Genomic DNA, 19,605 nt, shown 5'->3' with positions numbered 1-19,605 from the left:
AACTTGCCAAAAAGATAGGTTGATGCATTAATAAAATTAAGATATTGAAGCACAAATTAGCTAACCATTGGAGCACAAATTAGCTACAAAAGATATTAGCTTATAATCTTATGTGGCATAACAAGTTAATTTGTTAATTAGCTAACAAATTAGCTTATCATTGGAGTTGCTCTAATGCAACCACCGAGCCCATGGGAGCCTAACCCCACCTTCGATAGCCGGCGATTTGCTGACTCCCTAGCTGGTCAGCGCACATCCTGCTGGCTCATTTTCCCTCCCCCGCCGGCGAAGCTCACCCCACTCCTCACCCCTTCTCGTTGGTAATCTGGGTTGTTTAAGGTGGGCTTCTCATTGGGGTTTCTAGGGTGTCGTTTGGTTGCACAAAAGAAATGGGGGAAATAGATTATCATGGAAATTCAGATATTGAAGTTTTATTTGGTTGACCACAAAACGTAAAAATGTTGGAATTCCAAATTCATGGGAATTTCCAATTCCCACAAAACATGGGAATTAAATTACCAAGTACCCCTTAGTAACTTGAAATTCTCATGATTTGGAAATTCCTCCATGAATAACAAACAACTTTCAATAATTCATGGGATTTCTAATGTGGGAAGTTAATTCTCATAATTTGTCAATTCCTATGGGAAGTTATTTCCCTTGTCATTCAAACGACCCCTGGGGCCTGGGTAGTTTTGAGTCTGATTTAAGGTTTTGGGGAATATAGAACGATGGTCATTCAGGGAAGGAGGGTGTTCATGTGGTGGATCGAGAAGGGGGAAATGGTAGGAGGGCGACGCGTCGGGGTGGGAGAATTTGGGAAGTCGGGGTTGTTCAATTCGTGGGAGGGGAAAGGGGTAAGGTGCCGAAGCTTCGCCGGCGGGGAGGGGTTGTTTAGTTTGGAGAGATCCGCCAGTCGGGGAGTGGGACAAGCGCCGGCAGCCGAGATGGGGGTCAGGCGTTGGTAGCTGCAAACCTGCATGCGGTGGCTAGGCTGGTGCATGGAGGTTTTTTTATATTTTTTAATGTTTTTTTTAAAAAAAATACATATTAGTTAATTTTTTTTATTTTTAATTTAATTTTTTTTTACCAATCACGTCCTGACACGTGTTAGGTGACTTGTTATAGTAAGTTTAATTACCGGTTTGGACCATTAAAAGCATTCATATTAAATTTCGGATTATTTAAAATAATCAAAAATTGGGATTATTTTGAGAAAATCGAGCAAAGTTGGGATTATTCTTGTCAATTTATCCTTTTTTTTAAAAAATATTTATTTTTAAAATACTACCCAGCGCGAAATTGACGAGAAAATCCAAGTGATTGTTACTTAAAGGACATGTTGGTCATTTTGCCATCTAAGATGGGGGTAATTTTATTATGCCTGATTAAAGTCAAGAAGACGGAGTTAACGCATGGATAAATGTTGTTAATTAAAGTGAGGAAATTGAGCGAAAGTTAGGGTATGGTCTCCTTGGATTGAAGCAACGAATTTGAATTCGTCTTTCGAAATCAAAGAGAAATAGGGGGGATTTGAACTCGTCGGTTGAAAACTATTGATGTTAGCGTTCGACTGTGAATTATTGTTGAAATCAGTTGCAGAAATCAAGCGATAATGAATTGAACTCCATCACAAGCGGCGACATACAGACAATTAAGAAGTCATTATTGCAAATCAGAGTTCCGTAGTTTATGTAAGCAATTGCCACCATTGATTTATTAGGTTTTTTGTTGCTACAGCGGGCCATATTTCCACATTCGCCTAACGCTACAGACTTATACGTTGTCGCTCCTTCGCTTGTGGTTCTCCAATGTACTTTGATTTACTTTTGCCTTTTTCTCTCTCTTCAAGGCAATAACAAAACTTATAACTCCGTCTAGAAGACATTAATAAACAGCCTTGATTACCATCCTCCTCGACTAAATCAAAAAATTATTTTGCACGAATTTCAAGGCCAATATTTTATCAGTATTTACATGAATGCCATTTGAGTAACAATATTTGTTACTTAAATTGAGCAATCCGAGCAAACTTCGAAGTTAATTAGAGTAAAATACTGTGTAAGGCATTGTTAATTGAACTTATTTTTGTTGAACTAAAATTATTTTTACTAATTCTCTAATAAATTTCTTCTTTAAAATTATTGATTTTTACTGAACTGAATTTATTTTTACTGAACTAAAATTATTTTTACTTAATTATTTTTTTTAAGGTGAAATGAACAGGACCTAAGGAAATGTCATCCGTATGAAGTTTTGAATGTGAATAAGATAGATTCATAAAAGAGGTAACCAATTCAATCATTTTAGGTGGTCTTAGGGCATGTTCACATTTACTAAACTGAACTGAATTGAACTGAACTGATTGGAGCTTAACTGAACTGAATTGAGCTGAAATGAATATTTTATGATAGAATGAACTTAAGAACTGAACTGAACTGAATTGAACTGATTGGAGCTGAACTGAGCTGAAGTGAACAGACCCTTAGTATCTTATTTGAAACCAAATTTGATCAGTGGTCATATGTAAGGTTGTTTATTGGCCCAAGGTCTATTGAAATGGATTGAAGATCGAAATTTTAAGATAAAAAAATTAAGACCCAAATATTGGACCAATATTAGTCAAGGACCAAGATTGAATTGTACTAGACCTAAACACATTACCAAAACCTATGGATCAGACTTGGTTTGATTCAATTTAGACATTTTTGCAGAATTTTTTTTACTATAAAAAAGTAAGTCTTCCAAATCCTCTTAGAAAGTCTAATATAAATAAAGCATTATCAAAATTATAAAAATCTTCCTAACATGTTAAAGGAGAAAATTAATTATTTTAAAGGTTTTATAAACAATTTAAACTAAAAAAATTTAGTTTTGGGATAAAATCACTTTTAATAGGGTTTTGTACCAAATTAGATTAAAGACCAGAATGAAAATTCCCATTACTTGTTTCCCATTAGAAAATCTAAAGAAAATACTCATCCATTCTCAAATAATTGTCTTTGTATAATATTTATGGTCGATTATTAAATGATTGTCTTGATAACTTAAATGAAAAATTCATTTCACTAAACTCACCCAAATGATGTAATGTACAAATGTGGCCAATGACACAACATCCCGCTCCTAATTTCTTTCTACATACGTAATCTCATGTCGACCATTCTCTATAATGTTTGACAAAAGGAAGTTCTATTACAAAATTAGAATACAATTACAACGTAATGGATTAAATCACTGTTTTCCAATTCAAATATCCAAATCATTTTATCCAAACACAATCTTTAAAATCCTCTAAAAAAAATTATTACTAAAACTAAGAATATGTAACTTGTAACATGTCCCGATGTCTAATAGTCATAAGATTATTTACTAAATCATTGCATCTTAATTCAAATATCAAAATCTTCTAATCTAAACACAATCTTCAAAATATTATTTATTTATTTATTTTTTTTTAAAAAACACGATTTCATAACCATAAATAGACTGAGAGATCTCTCAACGTCCAATAACTACCATTTTGACGATTTTCACATATCATAGGAAATTAGGATAATCTTGTTAAAAAAATGGGAACATATGGAAGATTTGGAGGACAAAGATTACAATCCAATCCACAATATTGACAATGACATCCAATCTTATGTCACCGATTATATGTATAATGTAATAATGTATTACTACTCTATCCAAAATATATTTTTCCTTTTGGGAAACGTCTAAAGTATAAACCTTGAAATCTACCTAACATTCCCAAAAATGCCTCCAAAAAGTTACTTCAAAAACGTTTCTTGATTTTCTTCCGTCAATTTTGTCAACCAATCCGAGTCAGAAATCCCAATTACACACTTTCATGGATTTAATACTCAAAAATCACCAACTACTATATATATATAACCCACATTCCACGTTTTCTTCCTCGCATTAATTAATTTCTTCTCTCAAAATTAGTTGAGAGTTTCTTCTTCAATTTACTCTATACTCTTAAATCTCGAGGAGGGTTTTTCAGGGCATTTTTTCAATTTTTGATTCATACCCATTTTATAATTCTCTGGTATGTTCATCCCCTTCTCATATTTTTGTGAAATTCTTTGTGATTTTTATTTTTTGTCCTGTTATCTTGGAGTATATAATGTAGTAAAAAGTGCTAATTTAATTGTATTGTTAATTCAATTCAATGTGATTTGCACATTTTGATAAAAAATTAGCTGAAAGTGTAAGATCTAGAAATGGTCATGTTGCTGCCCTTTTATTAAATTAAATCTATGAAATCGAAACAATACCAAATCTGTATATAATAAAGTTTATAATTCTTCATATAGGTTTGCTGGATAGATTTGGAATAGTTAAATTGCTGTGAAGTTTACTACAAAAGTTGACTTTTATTGATTGAGACTGCTTCACTTTTCTTGTAATATTAATCCAATAAATTTGGAGTGTTGAAATTTCAGCAACATCTTAATTCCTGGGTGTTTTTTCAGATTTTTGAAGAATACCCAATTATTTTTTTTAGTTATGTCTCAAAATGGAGGAGTTAGCACAAGCAATGCAATTTTTGAGATTGATGATGATGATTTCTCAAGGTTTTCTGAGAAACCTAAACCCATAATCACAGAAAGGAAGAGATCCTTTGATGAGAAGTCATTCAGTGAAATGTCTATTACTATGTCTCCTAGACACTTTTACAGAAATACTGAGAATTCGTCTCGGGTTTTCGAGCCTGTTGATAGCATATATTCATCTGGTGGAAGGTCTGGTTTCGATACCCCGAGATCAGATAATGGGTTTGAGACACATCCTATTGTTTCTGAAGCATGGGAAGCTTTGAGGCAATCCATAGTTTACTTCAGGAGTGAGCCAGTTGGTACTATTGCTGCTATTGACCACTCTGAAGATAAGCTCAACTATGATCAGGTGAAGTTCTTTTTCATAGCTTATTAAGCACACATGTTTTTAACTTGGATCTATATTAGCTTAAATGATCAGTGTTATATACCGATATTTTTAGGAAATAAATGATGTATCAATGATCATTGTTTTTGTGTACCAATGGCCATATAAACAAAGAAAACAAGGGTGCTAGTGTCAGATCGATCTCTTATAGGCGAAATTTTCTGTTTACATGCTTTTTATTTTAGTCTCAGCTTAGAAAGTAGACATCTAAGGCCTACTTAGAGTTTATGGGTGCTGTGGATGGCTAATTTACCCTCTTGTTCGGATTTTGGAGTAAATCCGTCTATGCTCTTCATGGATCTTTTTTCACTCTAGATTTTACATATTTACATTAACTTTTAAGGTATGTTTCTACATGGTACCGCATTTATCTTATTTCTAATCTGGCTTGATTTGTTTTGGATGTGAGGTTTTAGGCTCTAATGAACTATTTTTCATTAATGTTTTGGGAAATGAATCATTTAGAACTTACTTATGAATCTTTCAAATGGTCATTAACTAGAAATTTAGATGAGTATATGTGTTTTCCTTGAAACTGTCTTTGTTTCATACTGTGAATTCACTTCTTATTATCTCATGTTCTGGGATGCTTTGTGTTTTTCATTAAAATATTAATTCTCGCTTTTGGTCATAAAGGTCCTGATTTTCTAATATATGTGAAGGTTTTTGTAAGAGACTTTGTTCCAAGTGCTTTGGCCTTTTTAATGAATGGAGAACCCGATATAGTCAAGAACTTTCTTACCAAGACCCTCCGCCTCCAGTCATGGGAGAAGAAGGTTGATCTATTCAAACTAGGAGAAGGTGTTATGCCTGCTAGTTTCAAAGTACATCATGATGCTGTCAGGAACACTGAGACGTTAGTTGCCGATTTTGGTGAGGCTGCTATTGGAAGAGTAGCTCCTGTTGACTCTGGTTTCTGGTGGATCATTTTGTTACGTGCTTATACAAAATCGACTGGAGACTCTTCCTTGGCTGACAAGCCAGAAGTCCAGAGGGGTATCCGTCTTATCTTAGGGATATGTCTTTCAGAAGGATTTGATACTTTCCCGACCCTCCTTTGTGCAGATGGGTGCTGTATGATTGATCGTAGAATGGTTAGTTCCTTGCAGCTTTAGCCTCAAGTATCTGCTGAAACATGCCATTTTATTTATTTTTGATTCTGTTACTGTCATCATAGTACCTCATTTAATGCTTGCATGCTAAGTCAACCATTTTTCTAAATTTCTTACATGAAATAATTGCTATAGCAGTACAGTAGCTGCATCATACATGCTGCATGTCAACCACCTTTCTTAATCATTTTCATGAAATAATGGTAATATCAGGACAGTAGCTGTATCACCCATGCTGCATGTGGTGTGGGTAAAAGCTGACCACACAAATTACGATTGTGACTGGTTGATGCATCTGCAATCTTAGAAAATATAATGGAGGTGTCTGAATTAATTTTTGCCTTCAACCAAGCTTACAAGATCAATATAGGACATTAGGTGTAGCTCATATTCTGGGACTTGGTTTAAAAATTGGTATTGGTGATAAGTTTCGAGAATTTCATGTTTTATGAGAATGAAGAAGGTTATAAAATTAAATTTCTATAAATTATGTATGATATAGTCAGAGTAATACATCTCCTGAGATTGCAAAACTTTGCCGACCTTTTGGATCCGGGCTAAGTGACCTCTAGGCATACTTTATACTTTTTAATTCTTAGTTCTGTTTGCTTCAGGGTTCAGTGGTTATTCCTTGTGCGACTCTTAAGTGAGGCCTTGCAATTCCATTCTTTGTATATGAACTAACAGTAGATTAGTGATATATCCTTCTCGGAGATGAACATAATTTTGCCAATCTCACACTTCTCCCCCACGAATTCTTGACACTAATAGATTATTCACACTAAATGACTATCAGTCCACTCCATGCTATTATATTGCTCTCATGTGAGCTGATTTATATGAAAAAACTCTCATCTTTGTGGGGGTAGCATAATTCATTGTCACGATGAGCATTTTCGTGACTACTCCAGTCCTTTGCATATTTGTCCTCAGAGAATATGGTACTTTTATACATACTAGTATGTTGGCTGTATCTGTCTACCTTTTTGTTCTACCTTGTCATACTGTACCCCTTGCTGTGCTTTCTATGTACCAAATATGTTTCTCTCCTCTTGTATGCCTGAAGCCTAGAAGAGAGGTGTATGAGATAGCATTTCAGATTTCAGAAATAGATTTCTAATTATAGCCTTCTTGCAAAACCATTATATTTTAAGCCAGAGCAGTAAATAACAAGGGTTGCTTTCAAAAGATGCAATCTGAGCAACTGAGCTTAAAGATGAGGCAGACGCCCCTCATTAAGGCAGTGTGAAATACTGAATGATCATTAATGAGTTAATGTAATTTGAAGAATGAGATTTTGATTTTGTCATTTGTCTTTGTATGGTTTTTTTGATCAAATGCGCTTTATCTCTCATTAGGGAATTTACGGATATCCCATTGAAATCCAAGCACTCTTCTTCATGGCGTTAAGGTGTGCTTTACAATTGCTTAGGCCTGAAGGAGAAGGTAAAGAATTCATCCAGAGAATAGTTGAACGGCTTCATGCTTTGAGCTATCATATGAGAAACTACTTTTGGCTTGACTTGAAGCAACTCAACGATATTTATCGCTTCAAAACTGAGGAGTATTCCCACACAGCTGTCAACAAGTTCAATGTGATGCCTGATTCTCTTGAAGACTGGGTATTTGACTTCATGCCAGTGAAGGGCGGTTACTTCATCGGCAATGTGAGCCCAGCAAGGATGGACTTTAGGTGGTTTTGCCTTGGGAACTGTGTTGCCATCTTGTCTTCAATGGCTACCCCAGAGCAGGCTTCTGCAATAATGGACCTTATTGAAGCTCGATGGGATGAATTAGTGGGTGAGATGCCTCTTAAGATCAGCTATCCGGCCCTGGAAGGTCATGATTGGAAGATAGTTACTGGATATGATCCTAAGAATACTCGATGGAGTTATCACAATGGTGGTTCCTGGCCAGGTATATTTCTGCTTGCTTGCTTTGTTGTTTCTATTATTAGATGTTGTCTTGAGCTAGAAACTCACATACATAGTAGCTACGTAGAAATCTCTCTTCAATCAATCTGTCTGCCTCTACCTCATCCCTAAGAAGAGGTATGCTATGCCAATATCCTAAGTGACTTGGGAGTTGGGACTCTGCTCTCTTTAGCTGATTTTGTTGGACTTTTACTCATTAAATGTTTTAACCAACTTTTAAGTCTTTTATTGATTAAAAATTTAAAACTGAGTGCTTTTTAATCTAGAACTAAGTCTCAGAATAATCAATCTTGAGTAGTTGTCTGTAATGTTGGAGATTTATTCTATCTCCTCTTTCTTTCTTCTTGTTAAAGGTAGGTAGGTCCCAGAAACAGCAAAGTAGTCAGTAATATTGCTTGAACTTCTCATTAGATCAAACATATTATTGTTTCCACTGAAGTCTAAACTAATATTCTCTTGGAGTGCAGTTTTACTATGGCTTCTTACAGCTGCGTGTATTAAGAGTGGAAGGCCACAGATAGCCAAAAAAGCGATTGAACTTACTGAAGCCCGACTGCTGAAGGATGGTTGGCCTGAATATTATGATGGGAAGACCGGTCGTTTCATTGGAAAGCAAGCGCGTAAAAACCAAACTTGGTCGATTGCAGGGTATTTGGTAGCAAAGATGATGTTGGAGGACCCTTCTCATTTGGGTATGGTCTCACTTGAGGAAGACAAACAGATATGCCCCCAAATCAAAAGATCTCATTCCTGGACTTGCTGACGATGGTGATGTCTTCTGTTATCGTCTCTTCTCTTTTTCGCCAAGTTACCTTTCTGTAAGAACAAGGGAGTGAAACTCTTCCTTTTTTGCCTTTTTTTTTTTTGGAATAACTTTTTTCGAACATTATCTGGTTTCAGTGCCTTTGGGCATTACAATAGTGCATTGTATACTCCTTATTGGATGAAAAGTTGTGGAACAGAAACTGAAATTTTCTTACAGTAAATCAAAAACAAACAAAAGTCAGATTCTTGAAAGATATTTTTTAATCAGAGTAAACATAGAAAAAGTGCCTTAATCCTAGGATTGAGTCAGTTTTGGTTTGTCAGTGTTCCTTACTTCCTTGGAACATTCCCTACAGAATTCCTTGAAATTTTTTTATTTTATTTATTTTTAAAAATCTTCATACACAATATTTTCGTGCGTTAAATTTGTAATACTTGTATATCTTTAATTGTTGTATAAGAATTCCTGTCAAAAAAAAAAAAAAAAAAAAAAAAAAAAAAAAAAAAATTGTTGTATATGTACAGGTGTACTGTCAAATAGTGGTTCAACAGCTTAATTTTGTTGCATTTTTGAGAAGACGTCTCTCCATTTGATAATAATTTCCAGGTTCTCCCAAGAGTAGAAAACGTTTTCCTTTCTACTTGTAACATCACTTTCCTTTCCTCCCACGAGTCCCATTTATCTAATCAATTAAATTCCACTCTTTTCCTTTTCCTTCATTTTTCTTGCAAGGAAACATAGGACAACTATGTTTGTAATTGTGGTTTCCCTCAAACTTTCTGTCAATCATTTGGTAACAAATATGAAGGAAATGTATTTTTATTTTTTATTTATTTATTTATTATTTTTTTTAAGGACAAGGATGTCGTGTCTATTGTTAATTTGTCCATCAAAATATATAGAGCATTTTCACAAGGGCTATGGTTCACCTAAACTTATTTAACAACAAGGCACAATGTGGGATAAATTATGACCTACAAGATTGCCCTCTCACTTTACATGACACCAACTAACACAATTAAAGGAAGAACGAACTAGACCAAAGAATATCATCATCATAATCTATCTATCTATCTGTTAACCTATACTAAAAGCAAATATTTACCTTGTAAAAATATTTCCCGCCTATTTTGCTTCTCTCTTTTTCTAGGCAAAATCTTTATGTCAATTATTTATATCTTATGATATTTTTTTTTTCCATTTTGACAATCATATTTCATGAATATCCAAATGAAATATTTTTGAATATCTTTTATGTACTTTATATTTTGTAATACTATTGTCAAAAATATTTAACAATCGAGCATTGCATGAAATTTTAACCTTGGTCCCCAAATAAGATATCAATCTACTCGTACTATCTTATTTTCTTATTCACCATTCTAAAGTGATTTGTTAAGAATGTTAACTACTATAACTAACTTGACAGAATATTGCATGCAATAACTTGACACGGAACTACATAAGATTTAGCCTAATGTACTAACATTAACTGACCTAAGCTATAAGATGCCAAGTCATCAATATGGAGGTTTTTCATTGGTCGAGTGACGACAATACTCTTCATTTTTTTTTTTAATATTTATTCTTTAAAGCAGGAATTTGAATTTTATTTTAATGCCATTTTGGCAGATGCTAGGTGAGTGAGACCAAATTCGTTGGCCAACTAAATCCCATGACCAATATAATTTCATACCTCTCAATTAACTAATGTGGACTATTTATATTGCATTTAGCTAACTAATCAATCAACCAAACTCGGTTGACTTCTCAAAAGTTTGATTCAACCTAAGTATTCTTTCTACTCCTAATATATTAAAACTCACATTTTGTTGGCAATTTAATTTCCTTAATAAACAATTAAAGTGTAATTTAGGAGTATGTATCATATTACTTATGAGAAATTCAACCTCTCTGATGTATCTAGATATAGAATATAAAAAGATATTTTAATTTTTAATGTTTTTATTTTTTTAATAAAATAATTTTTAATGTTTTTATTTAATTTTAAATGGTTTATGGTATGGTGGTAATTTTTTTGTTTTTTTAGTGTGGAAACGAAGTTAATCAAGTGACGGAAGAATTTTAAGAGAGAGAAAATGTTTTTAGAGAGATTATGAGTTGCTATTGAATGTTGATTGATCCCAAGTAGTTGAGTTTAAAAGTTTGGACTATTTATAGGAATTTGTGTTCGCTTAATCCCTTTAAGTGATAAATGAACCTTAATTCGTGATAGTGTTTATGTATCACTTGTAGAGAGTAAACTTTTAAATTATTCTATGAACTTTACTTTATTAAGTGCTCCCTCCATCCCTAAATTACATTCCTCTTTCTCTCTATTATGTGAGGAATTAATGCTAGAAAGAGGAATGTAATTTAGGGACGGAGGGAGTATTTAAATTTATTACAATCCTAAGAGGTTTTTAATATAAATACATTTTGAAAAGTAAGTCCATGTCCACTGTTCACCATTATTCAAATTCAGTCGTCAAAACAGATTTGTTATACTATGGGCATGTTCTCTTCCGTTGAAATTCAGTTCAGTTCAGTTCAGTCCAGCTCAGCTCAGTTCAGTTCAGTTCAGTTCAGCTCTTATGTCTAATGATATTGCTAATGATATAAAGCCAAATTTCATTCTTTTAAGCTCTTATTACAACGACGACAACAACAACAACAAATAATAATAATAATAATTATTATTATTATTATCAATAAATAATAATAATAATCATGAATAAATAATAATAATAATAATAATAATAACAATAATACTAATAATAATAATAATTAATAATAATAAAAATAATAATATAATAACAATAATAATAATAATAATAATAATAATAATAATATACACATAGGTATAATAATATATAATCAAAGAGCACTAATCCGTAGTTAAAAATCACTAATTAATAAGTTCAGTTCAGTTCAGTTCAGCTCAGTTCAATTCAGTTCAGTTCAGTTGATTTCAGTCAATCAGAACAGGCCCTATATATATACGCAGATTGCCAGATTATAATTCGCATAATATCTTATTATTAGGTAAATTCACTTCAAAATCTATTCATTTTCTCACTAATATTAAACCTATTAATCATTTTAAAAATCCTTGTAAGACTATAATTAAATGGATGAACAACATTACAAAGTATGAAATTACAAGATATTCAAATTAAGAAATCTACGTAGTATTTCTTTTTTCACAAAGATACAATAATGCATATATTTTCTATATTCCTATTTAAAAATTTTAGTAAATTTATTCGATGTGACAAGATGCGAAAACCTTACAATTATAGCAACAAATTCAACCAAAGAATCTAATTTTGGCAAGAGAAAAAAGAAAAAAGAACTCCTTAAACATAGAGTAATTTGTGGAAAAAGGAATGGAGTCCTTTGCTTCAATAACTTTCCTAAAACAAAAACATAAACTCAACCAATAAAAACAAGCCACCTAACTTTCTCTCTCCTTTGACTTTCCTCCATAACCCCAAACACTCCCACCTATAAATTAATTTTCCATTCATTTCAACACCAAACTAACAATAATAATCCCACAACTTTCTTTCTTTTTCTTTCAAAAATTCTCTAAAACCCAAAAAAATTAAAAAAATTAAAAATAAAAAAATAAAAAAATGAAGGGAGGAAAAAGAAGCCCAGTTCAGGCAGTGAACATATGGGTTCGGCGACAACCACCGAAGATGAAGGCGTTACTAGCGGTGGTTGTCGGAATGGTAGCGTTGGTGTTTCTTCGAATGGTTGTTCAAGATCACGACAACCTCTTTGTTGCCGCCGAAGCTGTTCATGCCGTTGGTATTGCCGTCCTTATTTATAAACTCACCAAGGAAAAAACTTGCGCTGGTAAAATTTTTGTGATTCATTTATTTTTCAATTTTTGATTAGGGTTTTTTTTTAATTGATTTTTTCTGATGTGATTTCATAATTTATATTTAATTTGTGCATGTTTTGATCTGTGGGTTTTGTTGAAATTGCTGTTAATTATGAGCTTTTTTTTTTTATTAAAAATTTTTGGGGTTTAAAGGTTGAATTTTTATAATCAATACTCAATTGTGTTTCTTATTTTTGTTTTGAGAAAGGCTGGATTTCTTGTTATGAATAATTGATATGTTTGCGAATTAATTTATTATGTAATTGAAGACTGAAGTTTTGATCTTTTTGTTGTACTAGTGTAAATTGTAGAGTGATGATTTTACACTATTAAAAGGTGAAACTTATTTGGTTGGTTTTGATCATTAAAGACTCAAAGCTGTCATCTTTGCAAGGATGCATTTAACCTTGGCTTGTCCATTGCTGTTAGCCTGTTATTTTGTCAGAATTCAATTTTTAGGGCGTTTGATTTAATTTAATTTTTATTATTATTATTATTTATCTAGAAGATTTCTCTTATTTTGAAAATTATTTGTATGCTATTGTTATATTTTGGGTGTAAATAGAATTGTAATTATTAATCTCATTGAATAGTTTTTTTATTTAATAAAATTTTGGAATTATAATGGAATTGTTTAGATTATGTTGTTTAAGGGAGACGTATATTTTTAGCTCTCTCTTATTGAATTCTGCAAATGATGACTACTGCTTCCAAAGGTCTAAACATTACAGTGTAAATGCGAAACCTTGATCATTAATTGCTATTAGCCTATCAATTGAGTGATAATCTGATGCTAGAATGTGAAATGTATACCCAACATATTAATATAGGAATGAATTTTTATTCTTTGATAATTTGTCCTTGTGAAGTTGTGATTGCCCCTAGAATGAGATGGTAAATTAGAAATGTAATGGATCCTTCGGGGTTGGTTTGCTTATTGAAGAGTGTAACATATTGTCTTAGTGTGAGTGTGTTTTAAAAGTTGATTGGTTGCATTGCTAATAATTTAATACAAACTTTTTATTCTTGTTTCTTCACCCCAACCTTCATTTACTCCGTACTACGATTGTTGCTCCGATTTTAGAAGGAATTAATAATTATGCAATATTATGTTATTTTTGTATGTCTGAGAGATTCTCATCATTGTTTGTGGCTCATTATGGCAGGACTTTCACTGAAATCTCAAGAGCTTACAGCTATCTTTTTAGCTGTTAGGCTGTACTGTAGTTTTGTGATGGAATATGATATTCACACATTACTAGATACAGCTACGCTGGCAACAACTCTGTGGGTTATTTATATGATTCGATTTAGACTGAAGTCCACTTATATGGAAGAGAAAGATAACTTTGCAATCTATTATGTGGTAAGTCTGCCATTGTTGTTTTGCTAGTTAATAATGATAGAATAGTTTTCTTGTAACAATGAATGAGGTTTATATAAATTTTAATTGATATGCATTTTCTGATTTTCCATCTAAAAATATTGTTGCTTGTGTTTTGATCTAGCATTTTCTAGGGATTGGAGATTAGTAATGATTCTTATCTCCAACAAATAGAGCCTAATTGTTATCCTCATGATCTGGTTTGGTTGAGATAAGTAATGATGGATTTGTTGAAAATGATATCTTGTAGTTTGTAATTGGATACTTGGAGTCGGGGATACTCTTAGGTTGAAATTAGGTTCTATCTTGATTGATTGTGGACATGTTTTCATGAATGGAATTTTCAAACTTTAATGACTTGGAATCCAGGGGTCAACTGAGCAGTAGATTGGGTGAATCATAGCGAATGAAAGGGATTTTTTTTAATCTAAACTTCTATGAAATTGCCTTTGTGTATAATAATACAAGTTTTTGACAGGAAAGAAATACAAGTTTTTGCTTAAGAGTTACTGTGATTTCATTATTTGAGTCATTTTGACTTTGTAAAAATTATTCATTACGCTGCCTCTTCCTGTTTTTCTTTCTTCTTTTTTCTCTTCTTCTATTTATTTATTTATTTATTTATTTGTCTGTATGTGTGATAATTTAAATATGCAAAGCCTCATATGCCCTATAATTGTTTCTATTCTCATAGAAGTTAGACTTCTGCATTTAGTTATTGTGTCTGACTTGCATTTAACTATGGATGTAGGTGGTACCTTGTGCTGTACTGTCTCTGCTTATTCATCCGACCACCGTCCATAACATTGTCAATAGGGTTAGCTGGGCATTTTGTGTCTACCTGGAGGCTGTTTCAGTGCTACCTCAGCTACGAGTCATGCAAAACACAAAGGTAGAAGATTAGTTCCTTTGGTTCTATACCTGCAACGGCCTGCTTTATGTTGTTAATATCTTATTGCTTTGTACTTCCTCTGTTTTCTTTTACTTGCAACACACCTTTTAGGCACGCAGTTTTAGGAGATGATTAGTGAAGGTAAACGAGCGATTTTATCAATATAATTTTTACACGAAGATTAGAATAGGGTTAAGTATCATTTGTAAAAATTATAATGAATGATTTATCCGTTTACATTACATAAACCCGACCTCAAAACACGTGCCACAAGGCTGTGTTGCAAGTAAAAAGAAACGGAGGAAGTATCATTTTATTTCTTGTTTGTTTGAATTGAGATGTAGTATTCTATTAAATTTGTGCTAAGTCATTTTTACTCGTGTTCAACTTTTTTGTTTTTTAGATTATGAGATCACGTCATTTGATTGCTTCTCACTATTAGTTTCTTTCCATTCCAGATTGTTGAGCCCTTCACGGCTCACTATGTTTTTGCTTTGGGGGTGGCGAGATTTTTAAGCTGCGCACATTGGGTTCTTCAGGTAAGAGCCTACAAGATCTAGAGTTCATTTTGTCAGTTCATGGTGAACATATATGGTTTTATAGTTTAGATATGCTGATTTTGTGTTGCTCTTGTTCCCTGGAGCTGAGTTATCTTCAACTATATTACTCAACATAGTTAGTCAATACTGGTTAACACTGCAATTCGGTTTACTTGCTACTACTAATATTTGTGTTGAACATGGTATTGGTGAGCACTTAATACAACTAAAGGCACCCTTAATCTTTAGTGTCTAGATACAATGTAAGGTTGCAATGTTCATAAGCCAAAGTTGATGTCAGCGGCTGTGCTACTTGTCTTTGAATTTACGTCCAAATTAGAGAAAGTATCAAATAGGTAGTGTTGTCTGAAAAGAGGGTCATGCTAAATCGTAAAAATTGTGGGAGGCGGAGATATGTAGGGTAAACCCACAGTAAGGCACTGCTCGTTTCACCTTTCACAAGATAGTTATCTGGTCTAATAAGACTGGGTAAGGTATAGTATGTCTACATAAGTTCTTATAAGGCACTTAGTTCGACTAATCAATTAAAATTTGCTCAAATAGTTTCAAATTCGCTAGATAGATCTAATAAATTTAGGAATTTTCATGGGGACAGAACAGTCTAGTATGGGGGCTGGGAGAAGAGGCTGGAGGGGGAATGAGAAGGGTTAACTTGATAAGGACACGCCTTGATTTTATTTAATAACAAATAGCAAAAGAACAAATTTTCTTTTTCTTAAATTGGGGCATTTATTTGAGGTAAAACAAAGTTTACATTAGATAAGAAGGGAAGTGTAAATTGTAAAGAGATTGCAACCATCACCACGTCAACACCAATGTCTTCGCGACTTTGCAAACCTAGTATTGGAAACCACTAAACAAACTACTTTGATGATGAATTAAAGGGGAAAAAAAAAATTAAAGGAAAAATTTACTATGCTAGACTGTAGACTCAATTATGGGAATACAGAATCCCCTTGCAATTTCCCAGTCTTTAAAAAAAAAACTCAGATTCTCTTTCTCCTCTCAATAATCCTGATCCCGAGTGTGCCCTAAAAGAGGAAAAAGATCCACTGATTCAGATCAGCTACTTTGATAAGTTTGATCCTAAATTGATACTTCGTACATGTTTTTGGCCATGCTAGTAGCTTGTAAAATTGCATATTTCATGTAGTATTATTATCATTTTTGAAATTATTAACTTGTGACCTTGAGCTGATTTAATTAGTCTACTCTTGGTCCATAGAGAAGTTTCATGACTAAACTTGATCATGTTGAATAGAAATCTGATGTAGTTTTGAACTTTATTTATTTATTATTTTTTTTTTTAATTTTTGGAAATTAGCATCTATTTATTAAAATAAAAAAAAGAGGAAAAGAAGGCCCATTTTGTTTGTTGGAGTATCCAATATCATTTTCCTATCTCGTTAATGGTATGTTCCTTGGATTAAATTTGTTGATACAATATCATGAATATTGATGTAAATTTATGGTGCCTAGCTTGGTTGAGTAAAAGTTATCTCAATCTTTTTGTTCTTTCTTATGAATCTCATGGGACCAGATTGATTACATTTAAAGTTTGTATGTTCTTAAGAACCTTAGGTGAAAGATTGCTGCTATAGGTATTCCTCTCAGAGTCTCAGGAATGATCAGAATTCATAAGGATAGATGACTTTTAACTACATGGACTCTTTTCTCTTTCTATTTCGTAATTTTTTTTTTAAATGTTGTTGTTTTTGTATTTTTTTTTTTTGTTCGGACCCTTTATATCTTGGCAGGGATGGATACAAAATCCCTTTTGCTTATCCAGAATGTGAGTTATAAAGGATTGAGGAGACAAGTAAAAAATTTAGTTGATGGAAACACACACTCCCCTAATGTTTACTGTTTATGGTGTCTTAGTATGTTTTTTCGTTTGTTCAAAATTGGATTTTATTGATTCAGGAATTTTCTATACGTTGTGAATAATTTTGTACATGTATTATCCTGCATGTTGATTCTATTATGCATATAATGCAGGTCTTAGATACCCGTGGTCGCTTGCTAACAGCTCTAGGCTATGGTCTGTGGCCTTCAATGGTGCTGCTTTCTGAAGTCGTTCAAACTTTCATCTTAGCAGATTTCTGCTATTACTATGTGAAGAGGTAAGTTTTTGACCAAATATCTGAAAATTGACTACAACATTAACTAAACTTCATTAACATGTAAATATTGTGTGCAGCCTTGTTGGTGGACAGCTCGTGCTACGCCTTCCCTCAGGAGTTGTATAAAGTAAAGTTTAGTTATGTGAGATCAGAGTAGAAATACCCAAAGGGGTTAGTCAGGTGCTCTTTGTTAAATCCGCCTTTTTGGCACTGTGAATTTCCTGTACAAACAGCGTTGTCATTTCCAGCAAGTACTTGTGAATTACTGAGGAGGTCCTAACCATGGATTTATCTGTTCTGGGAAATACATCTCATATGAACTTTTGTACTGTGAATTATACATTCAATCTTGTGTTGCTTTTAGTCTTAGTTAGAATTAGAGCTTTTTCAGCTTATCATCTTCAATTATCACAATGAACTTTTCGGCTGGTTATCAATATGCTAACATTTTGAAAAATCCAATTCCCTGTTTTTATCATCCGGTTTTGTTACAGAGATGGCTTTAGCTTCTGAAATCATACCAATACAAATAATTTATCAGATTTTGGTCTTAATTTATGGATGCTCTTGAGTCTTTACTAATCAATGAAAGAATTTAGTTAGCAACACCAATTTTAAAGATTTTATAAGTAATTACTAGGGTAATATGGCTACCTTAGATATTATAAGTTATTTTTTATATACTTGGGCGAGTTATATAAGGGTAATATGGCTAGCTTAGAGGTTTAAATTGCATCTCGCGATAAAAAAGCAAGGGTTTAAAGTTGTGTTTCTAGGGGTGTAAATAAGATGAGCAAGTTCCCACATTGTTCAAGTATCGGTCATTCAACATAATTAAGCCCCTAGCAATTACAAATGCTGTAAATGTTTGTTAATGATTTGTTCATTTTGGGAAAAAGTTACCAGAAGTAATTTGAGGGGAGCCTGTATATATATATATTTCCTTGTCCAGTGGCAATTGATTGAGCTGTAAGCTGCTTGTGATTAGTCGAGGAACTCCTCCTTAATGTGTAGTGTCATAGCGCGTACCTTGATGTGTAGTGGGGCTGTGAGAGTAATTACAGATATCTCGTGTGCATGAAGATGTGGTGTCCTTTGGCACAATGAGGGAGTCCAAAAAATCTCTCCATATTGATGCTGACCTCAAGAGCAGGTGCTAGTATGCGATGTCCAGATTCCCTCCTGCGCTCCTGTAGGTCATTACGACCCTTCTGTCTTAGACTCTTAGCCTTGCGTGTGGCCGGTGTGGGCATTTGGTATGGCCTTGGTAGTCCCACATTTAGATGCCGATAGACCTCCTAGTATACGTGCCCGTACAGATGGCAAATCGCGATTGATTTAGATGCAATCACCAGTGTACAGGACTCTAGGCCCCAGAAAGGGAGGACTACCATTAATAATGCTATTCATACCTTCAATATCTTCTGTTCAGATTCTTCAATCCTCTATTGTTTGTTCATTTTCGGTTTTTTAACTAATGGCCAATTGCATAAAAACAATAGGATATCAATATAATAACAAAAGCAAAGAAATCATAGTAGCTGTAATGAGGAATGAAATTATTGATATTCTCTGAAGAATCAATCTAATCCACAACACTAAATAAGACTGTAGCAAGTGAAAGTGCTACATTTAGGCAATCACTTTCCATGTTAAGTTTATGTTCCTGCATGTTTTTACTAATAATTCTATAGGACACATATCTATCATTGGCCATAGTAACACCTGAAGCTTATTATCATCTGTCGTAACCCCGAAACAGAACTGCCAACTGTCCGTCCTATACTTGTACTCTTGACCAAAGCTCGATACTTTCACGATTTTGATTAATTCCGGATGGAGAGAGTAGTTGATTAGGAATGCTTTAGCAAGTACGTTAGCTATTCGGGTGTGAATTAACAATTTCATGCAATGTTACATATGAAGTACATTAGATGTAATAATAATCATGGAACTTTCTGAGAGTTTGGATTGATATGAAAATTT

At 33.3% G+C, this 19,605-nt stretch overlaps 2 protein-coding genes across 2 annotated transcripts; both read left to right on the top strand.

Moving 5' to 3' along the window:
- The first annotated feature begins 3,697 nt into the window (after nt 1–3,697).
- Nucleotides 3,698–9,253, top strand: LOC145613398 (putative alkaline/neutral invertase F). The gene is made up of 5 exons (XM_081668497.1): nt 3,698–4,057; nt 4,485–4,917; nt 5,619–6,050; nt 7,427–7,985; nt 8,470–9,253. The coding sequence occupies exons 2-5, from the start codon at nt 4,519–4,521 to the stop codon at nt 8,763–8,765; spliced, it is 1,686 nt and encodes a 561-aa protein (XP_081524623.1). The 5' UTR covers nt 3,698–4,057; nt 4,485–4,518; the 3' UTR covers nt 8,766–9,253.
- A 2,950-nt stretch (nt 9,254–12,203) lies between these two features.
- LOC145613100 (uncharacterized) lies at nt 12,204–17,982 on the top strand. Its single transcript, XM_081668156.1, has 6 exons — nt 12,204–12,632; nt 13,827–14,026; nt 14,796–14,936; nt 15,395–15,475; nt 17,495–17,619; nt 17,697–17,982. The coding sequence occupies exons 1-6, from the start codon at nt 12,407–12,409 to the stop codon at nt 17,743–17,745; spliced, it is 822 nt and encodes a 273-aa protein (XP_081524282.1). The 5' UTR covers nt 12,204–12,406; the 3' UTR covers nt 17,746–17,982.
- Nucleotides 17,983–19,605: the final 1,623 nt, after the last annotated feature.

This window comes from Chenopodium album, chromosome 25 (genome assembly GCF_948465745.1).
Source record: "Chenopodium album chromosome 25, dcCheAlbu1.1, whole genome shotgun sequence".
Classification (NCBI taxonomy): Eukaryota; Viridiplantae; Streptophyta; class Magnoliopsida; order Caryophyllales; family Amaranthaceae; genus Chenopodium; species Chenopodium album.
This window is presented reverse-complemented; position numbering and strand designations above follow the sequence as displayed.